This window comes from Hypomesus transpacificus, chromosome 14 (genome assembly GCF_021917145.1).
Source record: "Hypomesus transpacificus isolate Combined female chromosome 14, fHypTra1, whole genome shotgun sequence".
Taxonomy (NCBI): domain Eukaryota; kingdom Metazoa; phylum Chordata; class Actinopteri; order Osmeriformes; family Osmeridae; genus Hypomesus; species Hypomesus transpacificus.
Window position 1 is genome coordinate 11,227,833 of NC_061073.1, and position 14,182 is coordinate 11,242,014.

The 14,182-nt window shown below is 46.7% G+C and overlaps 1 protein-coding gene across 2 annotated transcripts; it reads left to right on the forward strand.

The window, feature by feature from the left end:
• Nucleotides 1-18: 18 nt before the first annotated feature.
• On the forward strand, nt 19-9,458 carry ca5a (carbonic anhydrase Va). Of its 2 annotated transcripts, none has more exons than XM_047033772.1 (7): nt 19-351; nt 1,907-2,104; nt 2,550-2,668; nt 4,312-4,407; nt 4,773-4,835; nt 5,843-6,001; nt 6,254-9,458. In XM_047033772.1, the coding sequence occupies exons 1-7, from the start codon at nt 210-212 to the stop codon at nt 6,413-6,415; spliced, it is 939 nt and encodes a 312-aa protein (XP_046889728.1). In that variant the 5' UTR covers nt 19-209; the 3' UTR covers nt 6,416-9,458. The 2 variants fall into 2 exon arrangements, with proteins under 2 accessions (XP_046889728.1, XP_046889729.1); XM_047033773.1 differs by lacking the exon at nt 19-351 and adding an exon at nt 1,589-1,776.
• The last annotated feature ends 4,724 nt before the right edge of the window (nt 9,459-14,182 follow it).

Consider the following 14,182-nt stretch of genomic DNA (forward strand, 5'->3'; position numbering starts at 1 on the left):
TGAGAGCGAGGAGGCGTTCCAAATGCAACTGACAGTGACATCGGAGTTTGTCTGAAACCCAACAACGGTGTAGTACTGGTTATTGGAAAACTGTTATGTAAAGTAAACGTCGGGTGAATGATGCCTTAACTGATTGTTTTAGCTTTAACATCGTTGTATCGTATCAGGCTTCGAAAAACGTCTTGAGAACCAACATCCAAGGCTCGATCATGGTGATTCTCTCATCGATTGCATCGCCGCTCGCTCGACAACTGCACAGACGTCTCATCAGGGACACTAGGAGCCAGCGGTTTATGCCAGTGAGAACATGCAGTCTCAGTGCATGTTCGAGCAAATATGTGCTTTCGCAGAGTAAGTTAAGTGTGCAAAATTATGTTGACGTGTATTCCTCAAATGTATAAAGTTAAACCAGGATGTGCCGCCGTTTCATTAAAAAAAAAATCCGCTGTGAGTCGACGGAGTACCTAAACAAGCTAAACAGAGTCGAGCTTTTAAAGAGTGTGTCCGAAAGACAGTTAACCTGTGTTTTCTGTTAAGAACACTAGTAACATTTTCCATTAGAAGCACATGATGGCTACAATGTAATTTTTATGAAAATCAAAAGGAGCCGAAGCTCTCGTGCTACTGTGTTGTCATTTTAAGCATGTGGAAAGAGTCCTGGAAACTAGGGACTGGATTTTTCGCATGGGTGGATTAGGGTCGAACAGAATTCATATTTATCAAAAACCTCGATGTCCAGGATTTGATTGCAGCTAAGGTCTGCCGCTAAGATGTTGACGTCCTCTAGGCCTATAGACTGATAAAAAATAATAATTGAGCTTGCATATAGGGTTAGATGTCAGAATATTTTGCCACATTCCATCTTTTGTTTGTCCCTAACGCCAGACCCAGAACAAGGTAACATCAAGAATCACGTCCATGCATGTTCTTATCCAACCCTGAAAAATGCTTTTGTAGGCTACTTGCTCTTATTGTGTACTTAAGGGTGGGGACTTGTGTCTTTAAACTGCCTGCCATTGAGTTGAGTTCACAATATTTTCATTTTATAAATGGAACAATAGGCTACATAGCCTGTGCCAAACTGTGATTGACCATGGTTTTGAAAGACAACACGCACACACTGAACGTAGCCTATATGGAGGTTAAATGAGCTAAGGATAGCCCATAACAGCTTTATTGTAGAGTAAGTGGACTATGAACACTATCGTGGGGTCACGAGGGATACATCCTGGGACTAGCTAGGTATGTGTCAAGATGTCATTCACGAATTAATAGCAAGTATTAATTAACACTTCACACTCAGTCAAGCCTTGTCCATGGAACCAAGTCTATTGGTAATACAGACTAATTCTGTAATAATCATACGCTTCAGTCAAAACCATCAGTCACATGCCACACAAGGAATTCTGCTAGATGACTTTTCCATAGTTGGGCTATATCCCATAAAGTCATTCAGAACTAGACAAGCGGATCAGTGCCCAGCTGTGGAGTACAGTTGGCGGTCTGCCAATACATTCCGCGCGTCACTTTATAGCCTTCCCACGTCTAACTTATTTTGCAATTTCCTTCGAAAACAGTCTACAAAGGGAAGTATATTTCTCCCTCACTCCTTCCTCATAGTACTGCTAGCCGAATCACGGATGATATTTTTGTGTAGTCAATAGACTACTTTTTGATTTTTTTGTGTGTGTGAATAAAATCGTCCTCTATTTCGATTCGTTATATTGTTATTTTACTGTTACAAAATGCAGGGAGCAGCCGAGTACACAATGAAAAGTAGGTGTTTTTAATCGATGTGATTAATCCTTGGTTGTACGATTTTTTTTCCTGTTTCCCCTACAGTAGTTTCTTTTCTTGAGGTAACTTGCCGTCATGAACTGGTTGTCTAACATAATCTCTTCCTTAGTGCATCCGATGTGGCAAGGACCCCTCGCCATCCCGGGAGGAGAACGTCAATCTCCAATCGATATCACGGTGCGCAAGAGCATCTTTGACCCGAACCTGAAGCCGTTGATTGCGAAGTACGACCCGAGGACCTGTCAACAGATTTGGAACAACGGCTATTCGTTCCTGGTGGAGTACGACGACACCACCGATAAATCCAGTAAGATTTTTCTTTTCTCCTACTTTTCCTGGACCGTTACTGATTATCAGTGGAATGCCTGCCGCCTGCCACGTGGAAGTCATAACTGATTTGACTGTTGTTTTATCGTTACTTCACATGTGCATTGATCTAAATTATGTAGGCTATAATTTCATATGAGCATCAATATAAATTCCGCAGTTAGGTTTATTTTAATATGGAGTCATACAAAAGAAAATTAATTATTGTCAAGTCTTAAAATGCCCAATTTTGGATGGTATTAGCATGTCAGAAACCGCAGGATAGTCTACAATAATAAACACAATGAGTATTGGAGTCAACTTTTTTTTTCCACGACAGTGAATCAATGGTTTCCTATATGAATGTTTTCAGTCAGGTTTTTGTTGTTGTCTCCTATTAGATCATTGTTGTTACATAGTATGACATTATCATGATAATTGTGCAGCACTTAAAGGGGGTCCCTTGGAAGACCAGTTCCGGCTTTGTCAGTTTCACTTCCACTGGGGGGAGACCAATGCCTGGGGCTCGGAGCACACTGTGGACCGCCGCCTGTTCCCTGCTGAGGTACCGAGCTCAGATCATGTACTTCACAGATGATGTATCTGTCAAGAGAACTTGACAAATACGGATCTCAAAACTGATCTCAGTTAATGGAAGTAGCTGAACAGCCTGACTCCAGTGTTACTGCAACTTGGAATAGTTTACACACATGGCCTGATTGTGTTTATGATGTATATGTTTGGTATTTTACTGTAAGTTAGTGTGTCAGTACGACTTCTGCCTGTGTGTTTATGATGTCCAGGATTGCCTAATAGAGACAATAAATGGATAAGACAATGACAGACTTTGGATAAGGTGTATACCTAGATAAGAAAAGCCTACTGTATTCACTGTCACAAGGACGTTATGATGGGTAACAGGGCAGAGTTTTGACAGGGGTCTAGTCGTCCTGTGGAGAAGTGTGCAACATGCTCAGTCCCGGACGTACTTGCACGTAATGTTGAGTCTGACAATCGCACTGGTGCGTCCCTCTTTATAGACACACACCGGGTGCTCAGTCCCCTCTGCCTTCTGGGAAGGGTTCTATTTTGGTATTGTTCCGCTCGCCTAAGCTTACGTAAGAGAGGGAACAACAGGGTGTCTGGTCCCTGTAGGGCCTGGTACCTTGACAGGTTGCACCGTGACAGGCTGTTTGTCTGGTTCATCCGGCCCTGCGGGACCACGCCACAGGCTCTCCCTGGCAGGGGGAGGTTCACACTTTTCTTCACTGCTCATTACACAGTATCTTGTGGATGTGTGTGCATGTGCATTGTCACTTGGGGATACGCCCTCTTTAGACAAACACTTTTTACAAGAGGTATTTGGTTTTCAGTGGATTCACATGGTCACGCCCTGGTCCCTGTAAAGCCCTGGTCCCTGTAAAGCCCTGGTCCCTTTAGAGCGCTGGTCCCTGTAAAGCCCTGGTTCCTGTAGAGCCCTGGTACCTGTAAAGCCCTGGTCCCTTTAGAGCGCTGGTCCCTGTAAAGCCCTGGTTCCTGTAGAGCCCTGGTCCCTGTAAAGCCCTGGTCCCTGTAAAGCCCTGGTCCCTGTAAAGCCCTGGTCCCTTTAGAGCGCTGGTCCCTGTAAAGCCCTGGTCCCTTTAGAGCCCTGGTCCCTGTAAAGCCCTGGTTCCTGTAGAGCCCTGGTCCCTGTAAAGCCCTGGTTCCTGTAGAGCCCTGGTCCCTGTAAAGCCCTGGTTCCTGTAGAGCCCTGGTCCCTGTAAAGCCCTGGTTCCTGTAGAGCCCTGGTCCCTGTAAAGCCCTGGTTCCTGTAGAGCCCTGGTCCCTGTAAAGCCCTGGTTCCTGTAGAGAGCCCTGATGATGAAGGCAGCAGCAGGACCGACTGCCAGGGTTGGGCCTTTGTTGAGCTCTCAAAACAGGGAGGAACACGGTGAGAGGCTGCATGAGAACCTGCGAGTCAGCAGAGGGTCAGAAAGATAGGGTGTCATGTAACAGAATGGCTCAGTGCGGATGAATGGAAACGGACACCTGTGTTAGGCCTGTGTTGGTGTGGTGGATGGATATTGGCCAATGGCTTTGAGGCTTAAATGCAAGTAGTGTACTCGTACTGTACCCGATTGTGCTAATAACGACAAGGGCTGATGTACAAAGTGTTCGCATACTCTGTTTCTTTTTCCACTCTTCCTCATTCTTTCTCTGTCTTTCTAGCTTCACTTGGTTCACTGGAACTCTGAAAAATACAGTTTGTTCGAGGAGGCAGTAATGGAAGAGAATGGTCTGGCTGTTATTGGAGTCTTCCTCAAGGTAAAAATACCCTACCCCACAGAGCCCTACCCTGGATATTTACTGAAGTATCCTACACCACATAGCCCAGGTATTGACTGAACCATCCTACCCGACATAGCCCTACCCTAGGTTTTGACGAAACTCTCCTACCACACAAAGCCCTACCCGTTTGTCTTCGTCTCAGCTTTCCAGCCCTCGGCACGCACACACAGGGGACTGTGTTCCTTTGTACAGCACATTCTCCTGCAGATTAACATTCCATGTCTCATAGTAAATTGAAGATCATACTGAACACAGGCCCACTGTGTGAACGTGTAAAGGAGGTTATTAAACAAGTGGTGGATATGGACAAAAGAGGCCTGTTTCCTGATCTTTTTCCTTAGGTGGGAAAGAGGCATGAGGGGCTCCAGAAACTAGTGGACGCCCTCCCTGCTGTCAGACACAAGGTGAGAACAAGGCCGCAATCCTTTCCTCCAGCCAGGTTGGTCTGGGAGGGAGAGGGGTGTGGGATGCGTGTAGGAGGGGTCCGTGGGGGGTCTGGGCGGGAAAGGGGTCTGGTTAGGGTCTGGGAGGGAGAGAGAGAGAGAGAGGTATGGTTAGGGTCTGGGAGGGAGAGAGAGAGAGGTCTGGTTAGGGTCTGGGAAGGAGAGAGAGAGGTCTGGTTAGGGTCTGGGAAGGAGAGAGAGAGGTCTGGTTAGGGTCTGGGAGGGAGAGAGAGAGAGGTCTGGTTAGGGTCTGGTAAGGAGAGAGAGAGGTCTGGTTAGGGTCTGGGAAGGAGAGAGAGAGGTCTGGTTAGGGTCTGGGAGGGAGAGAGAGAGAGGTCTGGTTAGGGTCTGGGAGGGAGAGAGAGAGGTCTGGTTAGGGTCTGGGAGGGAGAGAGAGAGAGGTCTGGTTAGGGTCTGGGAGGGAGAGAGAGAGAGGTCTGGTTAGGGTCTGTGAGGGAGAGAGGTCTGGTTAGGGTCTGGGAGGGATAGAGAGAGAGAGAGGTCTGGGAGGGAGGTCTGTTTAGGGTCTGGAAGGGCTGTTGTTCCCACCTCAGCGGGTGTTAGCATGTAGATGTGTGACGTGGGAGCTGCTCCTAGATGAGAATCGGGGCGATGCTGGGGAGTGGAGTATAAACGAGGAGTGGGGTTACCAGCGCTCGGAGTGTAAGAGAAAAGACTGTCCACCAACACGATGACACAAAAGTACCATGAAGTAACATGAGCTGATCTTGGAACACGTGAGTGTTGGGAACACTCATGGTATTTCAGGTCTACTTTCATCACCCCCTTGTGGTGAAAGACAACATTACAACCCACCACTGCCAGTCAAGTTTGAACTGTTTAATGTACAACCGTCAATTAGATTTATCAGTTTGATAAAGGGATGTTTTAAGTTATGCTAATAGAGGCATTTCATTTGGCATTTTAAACCTGTAACTTGGCTATATGTACTCCCTCCACCTCTCCAGGACAGTGTGGTGGAGTTCACCAGGTTTGACCCGGCCTGTTTGCTGCCCACAAACATTGATGACTACTGGACCTATGGAGGGTCACTGACCACACCCCCTCTCACAGAGGCCGTCACTTGGATCATCATGAAGCAGCACATCGAAGTCAGCCATGACCAGGTGTGTGTGACAGTATTGAAAGCTGAGGCCTGAGTCATGTAAAGTTACATAAACATTTAGTTTGTACTTAAAATACGATCTCTTGACGCATTTTCTCTCTCCCCTCTCGCATGTTCTCCCCTCTTCTCACTCTCTTTCTTTCTTCCTGTCTCTCCTTCCTCTTTTGGTCTCTTTCTTCCTCTCTCTCTTCCTGTGGCTCCCTCCCTCCTCTCTTCATTTCCATTTCTCCCTCTCTCTTCCTCTCGCTGCCAGCTGGCAGTGTTCCGGAGCCTTCTCTTCACCTCAGCGGAGGAAGAAGCCCAGAAGAGCATGGTCAACAACTTCCGGGTGCAGCAACCACTAAAGGGACGGACAGTGCGTTCGTCCTTCTCACCATTCCTCCAGGGGGCGCCACCTGCGGAGGGAGACTACTGACCCGACACCAGAGTCCCATCTCATCCACCCAAGAGCCCTTCAGCCCATATTGGGGACTTTCAAACTCTTACCTGGTCTTCAGAATTCATGCTGTCTGTCATACTGCCTGTCTATCATACTGCCTTGTCTGCCTGGCGTTCTGGAGTCAAAGGCTTGGAACAGCTCATCCCATCTCCTAAACAACAGAGCTTTCTAGCAGTGGAGGTGGTAAAGTGTGGAGGCCTTTTTGAAAGCCTTACTTGGTGCCTGACATGTTATGAAAAGGTTGAATGTTATATTTTAAATCCCTGGTTCTTGGGCGAAAGGGGCATTTTATCACCATCTCTGGATGGTTATAGTCAAGCAACTTTTTTCTCTTCCTATCAACAGGCAGACAATGATGTTTTATAATTAAGTTTGATGTTTAACAATGAGTGATTTTTCTAGTGGTCAGTCACTATTCATAGCACCCTCTTGTGGACATAACAAAAACAATGTTAGACATATCCACTAACACCATAGCTTTGACAGAACTATGGAAATAGTTTGAAGGGTTAAAACACATTAATGGTACAATGCTGAAGAAGATTTGGTTTGTTAGATTCAGTCTGAAGAGAAGTCGCCGTTTTAAATGGTGGTTAGTCTTACCTAAACGACTATTATAAAGAATGTACATCTTCGAATATGTAGCTTAGAGCTGAGAGAGATAATATATGTATACAGTATGGCATCTAGTAGCCTTACAAGCTGTGCTGATAGTTAATCTTCAGTGCTTTTGCTGGTATAGAAGGGGCCCCAATATACGCACAAGTCATTTGTTTGTTTTTCTATCGCAAACAAATATTAGATTTTAAGCATTGTTGATTAAGATCCGTTCTTTTCCTTTTCACTGAGATGGAATTTCTCTGACAGTGCCTTTTAAATGTTCACTAACATGGTCAACCATACTTTTATGTAATCAATACCTCACTGCATTCTGCACGGCCAAGGCCTACGGGGAGAATGGATATAGGGTGCATCTCAATTCGGAGACATATTTTGCTCCACCTTTGTTTGTCTTTTTCCCACTCTGATCTTTTTTCCCACTCTGATCTTTTTTCCCACTGACCCGAAACTGTGGCAGGGGAAAGCACAGGGCATTTCCTCCACTTATTACGCACATGCCTGTTCCCTTTGCCCTGTGCCATCACCTCAGTAGTCAGCAGAGAGGAAGGAAACCATGTCGAACGATTGAAACTCACCCCTGATGGCGGTTGCAGGGTCAGCTCCCTTTGCTTCTGCTGCTGCTGAGGCGTCAATCTGAATGTCTGTGCCCTCCAGGCCAGAGGTGCAGCCAGGCTTGTCTGTGGTGTAGCCTGCTAACTGGGAGGTTGTCAGGCTACACTGCGTTCAATAGAGGTACCAGGGGGAGGGTGGCCGTAGCAGGCTTGGGGTTAGGATGGTAGATGGACAGGGTTGACACTACCCTGGGACCACCAGTTTGAATCACCTCTACCAAACTGGATTGACTGTTTGAATCACTTCCACCAACCCGAACTGACTGTTTGAATCACATCCACCAAACTGAATTGACTATTCGATTCACTTTTAACGACCTGGAACTGACAGGTATTCATGCACTGGGGGCATCCTTGAATGCAGTGCCAAACTGTAATGGTGATGAAGCTTTGTGTTCTGTTACTGCCTGTTCAGCATCGACATTGTTCTATGAATCTGTGTCTTCAAACATGAAAGTGAAGTTGGGAGAGAGAGAGGGGGGGGGGGGGGGGGGGGTGGAGATGGAGAGAATGAGCGACTGTTACTCTAGGGATTTCTCAGTAACAGGCATGGAGAGCTTTTGGTGATCATTAAAACCCAGAAGGAAGCATTGATTGGTTAGTTCTGCCTTCAGGGGGTGGGGTATGTGGTTTGGTCTGGCCTGTGGAGTGAGGGGGAGACCACAGTTTTCTTTGTGATCTTTCTTTAACAATGTTCCTCTCTAAACCAGCCTCCGACAAGGCCCCTGGCTGAATGAGCCACCTGCCCCCCTCCTCAGCCCCCTGCTGGCCCCCCAGCACCCTTCGGGCCCCACTAGAGGCATGTGACAGTTAAGCTAACTTGCTCCGAACACTGAAACACCGTCTAAACATAGGAGTCTAAACTCACCTTTCCCTGTCTCACGTCTCCCTGTCTCACCTCTCCCTACCCTCAACTATTCCCGTCTCACCTCTCCCTAACCTCAACTGTCCCTGTCTTACCTCTCCCTACCCTCACTCACCGGTGGTGAGAGGGTTAAGGGGCTGACACATCAGTGCTGGATATGGTTGTGATTATGCATTTACTGGTTGGAAGTTGGGTGGTTATTTTAGGGTTGCATTTTGGAATATTGCAATTTTCCAATGTACTGTATGGAGAGTGAAATGATTGTCCTGTCCTGTGGTAGATATACTGACTATCCGTTGTGTCAAATGTGGTGACTTGTTACATGCCTTTTGAAGTGGCCCTATCCAACCACAAGTATCCAACCACAAGTATCACAAGTTCCTCTCGTATTTGCATTTTCTTCCTCAATGTTTCTTTTCCTAAATAAATTATATTAATAATAATGGAATCTAATAACATTCTAAATCTGATGACGGTAAATCTTTTAGCTCCTATGTTTCAGCTGCCGTTACTGAGTGTTTTGAAATGTGTACATAGGTCTCGAGAAAATATGCACACCGAGCGCACCCTATGCATGTTGTACAGGAACAGGCCTGGGCCCTGTTTGATGTGATAGCAGGTGTTGTCCCCATGCTGCAGGCTGTGTTGACCTATGTGGGCTTGTGCTGTAGTACATACTGCTGTTTGTTTAGTCAGTGGGCGTCCACAGTCCTGGCCCCTGGGCTCAGAGGCCCTGGGCCCCTATCCCAACACCTGCTCCCTCATTGGCTCAGCCCAGCTGTACAACCAGGAAGTGGAGCTGTTGGGTTCCGCAGGGACTGTAACCCTGACAACAGCCTCTGCTGACAGGAAATGTATAGTACTGTAGAAGATTTTAAGGACACAATATATGAATAAAATGAAAAAGCAACGAGTGCTCATTTAGAGCTGCCTGTGTGGTTCATTGTGAGAGCTGATGATATTGGCTGGGTTTCCCAGATTCGTTAAGAAGCTCTTAACGCTAAGAGCTTCTTAAGAACGTTCTAAAAGCATTGTAGAGCGTTCTTAGAACGCTCCTAAGAAGCTCTGAGCGTTAAGAGTTTCGTAACAAATCTGGGAAGCCCGGCCATTGTGAGTAAAATGCAGCTGTGTCAAAGAGGCTAAGAGTCACTGTACCCTATAGCTCAGATGCAGTATACTGTATGTTTATTCAAAGCTATCTGTCCAACACATTGAACCCAACTGGGGGATCACGAGTGGACTGAGGAGCTCCAAACCTTTTAATAAGACCTCGGGATCGTGTTTAATCGCAAAGTGGTCACAAACAAGGAATTTACTTTGGTGGGCAGGTGCATACAATGAACATTCAAACATAATAAAATAAAATACTACGGCTATACAATATTATATAAAATACGATAAATAAAATAATAGAAAAAATAATAATACTGAATGTGTTAAAGTGACATTGTGTGACGTAAAGTGACAGTGTCAGTTTGGGGCCTTGTTAACTCTAACCACCACCAACCCACCTTATCTATACTAGCATCGCACCTTAACTAAACCCTGATCCCACCTTAACCCTGATCTCACCTTAACTACTGTATACTCCCATCTGACCTTAACCCTCATCCCATTACAGCACTCCCTCCAAACACTGTTGAGTTCTGGGACCCTGAAAGCCTCGTATTGGACTATAAATTGAGGGTAGGATGGAGGAATGGAGAAGTGGATGAGTGGAGGGGTGGATGAAGGAAGGTGTGGTTGAGAACGAGAGGATAGGCAGATGTGAGGTGGAGGGGTTGATGAGAGGACTTTAAAAACAGACTGGTGAGAACCGGAGCTGGGGAACACAGGGTCCTCGGGTCTCAGGGGTTCCAGAGAGTTCTAGGAAAGGTGTATGTAATGTAAACATGCGTTGAGCAAATGTCTCCACAGCGCCCCATTGTTCCCTCCCAGCCAGTCCTGGAGACAAGGTCCGGCCTAGGCTGTTAGGCAGAACTGTGAAGTCCCCCCGCCCAACCCGGACCCCCCCACCACACACACACGTCCCCCGCCCCCGTGTGCCCCCGACCTGTCTCGACTACTGCTTTGAAGCCCCAGCAGGGCTTGGAATGCCCGGAAACCTGGTTTGAGTTTGGTCTCCACCTGATTCAAACAGTCCCTCATTGGTGTTTATTTTGTTTGGCCAAGAGGGAAAGGGAGGATGGAAGAGATGGACGCGTTTGTGTCTCTATCAAAAGACTGCTAGGTTTCCCATTATTGTATGAGAAAGTTTCAGATAATTTAGGTTTTGAACTTTGTATGAGAACAAGTAAATGAATGAGGTTAGGGGCATCAGACATCGGATGTAGTCCAGTTAGTCCCAATGTCTCCTGTAACCACATTTCTCCTGACCTTGAGACTACTATTGCAGGGCAGAATGACCACTACACTGATCTGGACCCCTGTAGACTCATTCAGACGGAATCTGGATTCTGGAACAATGTACCAACTGATGAGAAATTGGAGTGGACAAGTATTTATGTGATTTAAGGTTTGTGGGTGTAGTTTAAGGTTTGAAGAAGAAGAAGAATTGGATTAATTTCCTTCCTCCCAGGGGAGCAAAGACCACTGGGCAGCCACATCACCAGTGCCAGGGGGCCAAGTCCAAGTGATCACCCATGTCCTGGTCAGGGATACGGTCAACAGAGCAATCTGTTATACATGTTTTAACATTGGGTGATTAGGACACCCAGGTCAGCACAAGGAGAATATGCAAACGCCATGCAGAAAGACCTGGGAGACACCGACAGGCCCCGAGTGAGAATCGAACCCAAAACATTATCGCTGCGAAGCGGCAGTACAAGGCAGAGTGCCACCGTTCCACACGAGGGGTTATAGAGTTAGGTGTCGGTTCAAGTTGATGGAGCTTGATGTGTTAGTTTAGTTTCAGACTCTTCTTTCCTCATATTCATGATCCGAAGGCTGAACAGATGGATCAGCACATGAGACTGGATACGTGTCGACCTAGATAAAGTTCAGCTCAGCAATAAAACATGAGGTACTCTGTTGAAAGGGCCTCTTCGATGAGGACAAGGCTGCTGGTCCTTATTGGGGAGAAGCTGGGACCTGAGGCTGTACAGGAGGCCAGAGGACCGACCGTACGCTCCGGGACGCACTGAGGCTCATGAAGATGAAAGGAAAAGTCTCATTAAAACTCCTTTCTCATCTTATTGTTCCAAGTTTGAAGGAGGTAATTTTAGAACAACAACGGAACAACCCCCACGTTCAACAGCTCCAGGGGATGTAAACAGGATCTTCAGCTTGGGACGGTCTCTGAACTCCAGCTGGACTCTCTCCTTCTGCTCTTCTCCCTCCTCATTCATCTCCCCTCTTCTCCTATACCCCTAGACTCAGACTAAAATAGTATTCGTCTTTTGAATGGTTCTTCCTGGGTTCCCATAAACAGGATTTTGAGAGAAAAAAAAGCATGCATGTGTGTGATGTGTATTTGGCCCCAACCTTATTTGGCAGTTTTATTCAACAACAAAAATCCCAAGTGTTCAGAAGAATGGACTCCATCACAAAGGCCTGCCATCGCAGCACAGGAGACCATCACAAAGACCTGTACACATGGTAGAAGCTCCCCACCCACTAAAGCAACAGTCTTCTGCACCACCGTTTGGATACAGCAGACACTGGAGGCCCTATTGCACCACAGTCAGACCGACACCTAATCCTCAACACTTCTCCCAGCTCCAGAACAAAAACGACTGTGAATTCCTTCATAGGTATTCAACTTTTGGCTCCCTGTGCTCGAGTAGCAGGACAGGCATCCAGACCCCCCTCTGGGCGATAAGGTTTTTCTGTGTAAGCCCAGCGGTGTGCTGACATCCTTCCCGGCAGCTCCCGCTGGCTGGCCCTCCATGGGCTCCGCTCATAGGCCTCTGGTTTGTTATCTCTGCCCGGTGAAGTAGCCTCCATCCTGGGATGGTGTTGGCCCAGGTTAGCCCTACCCTGAATCAGCTGCGGTCAGGGAGGCAGGCAGGCCTTGCCATCACTGCAGATCTTGGCTCAACCATCTCTCCACCTGGAGAGTGATGATTCTTACCATGCTGGAGAGAGTTTACTGTGATGATTCTAACCATGCTGGAGAGAGTTTACTGTGATGATTCTAACCATGCTGGAGAGAGTTTACTGTGATGATTCTAACCGTTCTGGAGAGAGTTTACTGTGATGATTCTAACCGTGCTGGACAGAGGTTACTGTGATGATTCTAAACATGTTGGAGAGAGGTTACTGTGATGATTCTAACCGTTCTGGAGAGAGGTTACTGTGATGATTCTAACCGTTCTGGAGAGGGGTTACTGTGATGATTCTAAACATGTTGGAGAGATGTTGCTGTGACTGTGGTGATTATAACCATGCAGAAAAGTGGTTACTGTGACTGTGATGATTACAACCATACTGGAGAGATGTTACTGTGACAGTGATGATTCATGCCACGCTCGAAAGAGAGATTACTGTGATTACTCTAACCATCCTGGAGAGAATACTGTAATGATTCTTAACATATTGGAGAAATGTTTTTTAAATGTTGTTTAGATGTTGATTATAACCATGCTGGAGAGATACTGTGATTAAGATTATTGTAACCAAAATGCTCAGACCACTGTTGTGTACCTTTTGTTTTGTGTACCCCCTTTACCCATAGGGGATGGGTATAGCTTTGGTTAAAAGTGTAGAAGAAAAGAAAATCTCTCTAATGCAAGGTACAAGGTACAGCATATTACATGCTTGATCTGAGAAGATATAAAGGAGCAAGTGAAATGAACTTGATTGAAAAGTTCAATCATATTTTCCAGGCCTTGTTACTATCTCCTGGTTCCAAATAAATGACAAATGCCTGTCTTCCAGTACGTGGGACCAAGACATCTAGTAGATGTGTTCTCAAGGTTCCCTGTTGTTGCCTGGGAATGTTATTCAGGCTGAAACACCACAACTCAGACCTTGAGTGGAAGATAAGCCTAAGACTAATAACCTTGCATTATTCACTGTGTCGTTTTTGGCCACAATACCTCTGTAGACATGAACCGTAACTTTGGCTGCCATTCTTCCACCGTAACAACTTTATCTACAGACAGGAAATTGTATCTGTCGCTATCGTCTGTGTGTGTACGTTCATGTGAGTGTTCAGGTGTGTGTGTGTGTGCCGGAGCAGGTCATAGGGGTCCCAGAGGGTCCCAGACAGAGGAATGTCAGGCAGGCCTTGTCGGGACAGGGGATAAGGAGGTGCACCCCTGCTGAGTTCTCCCATATGGAAATAATTCCCCCCTGCTGCTCTGAACCCAGTCACCTCTCTCCGCCCCCCCCCCCCCCTCCCCCCACTACCCACTAGCATCCCACACTACTCCCTGGTCAATTAAGCCACACCCCTCCTCTCCCTGGTCAATACAGCCACCTCCCCTTTGCTTCCTGGTCAATGGAGCCACCTCCCCTCCACTCCCTGGTCCTTGTAGCCATGCCCTTTTACTCCCTTGTCAATCCATATCCCTGGGGCACTTCGTTGGCTCACCAGATAAGTGCGTGTACCAGGGTAGGATAAGGCATTACCGCAGTGGCCTGGGTTCGAATTCGGCCCAGGCCTTTTGTATGTCATCCCTTATCTGTCTTCCTACATTTCCT

What these genes read in the sequence shown, in the direction of transcription:
- ca5a (XM_047033772.1), top strand. Translation starts at nt 210, where the DNA reads ATGGTGATTCTCTCATCGATTGCATCGCCGCTCGCTCGACAACTGCAC. An exon ending in TCCCTGCTGTCAGACACAAG is followed by an intron (nt 4,836 to 5,842) that starts GTGAGAACAAGG and finishes CCACCTCTCCAG; the next exon opens with GACAGTGTGGTGGAGTTCAC. An exon ending in TCGAAGTCAGCCATGACCAG is followed by an intron (nt 6,002 to 6,253) that starts GTGTGTGTGACA and finishes TCTCGCTGCCAG; the next exon opens with CTGGCAGTGTTCCGGAGCCT.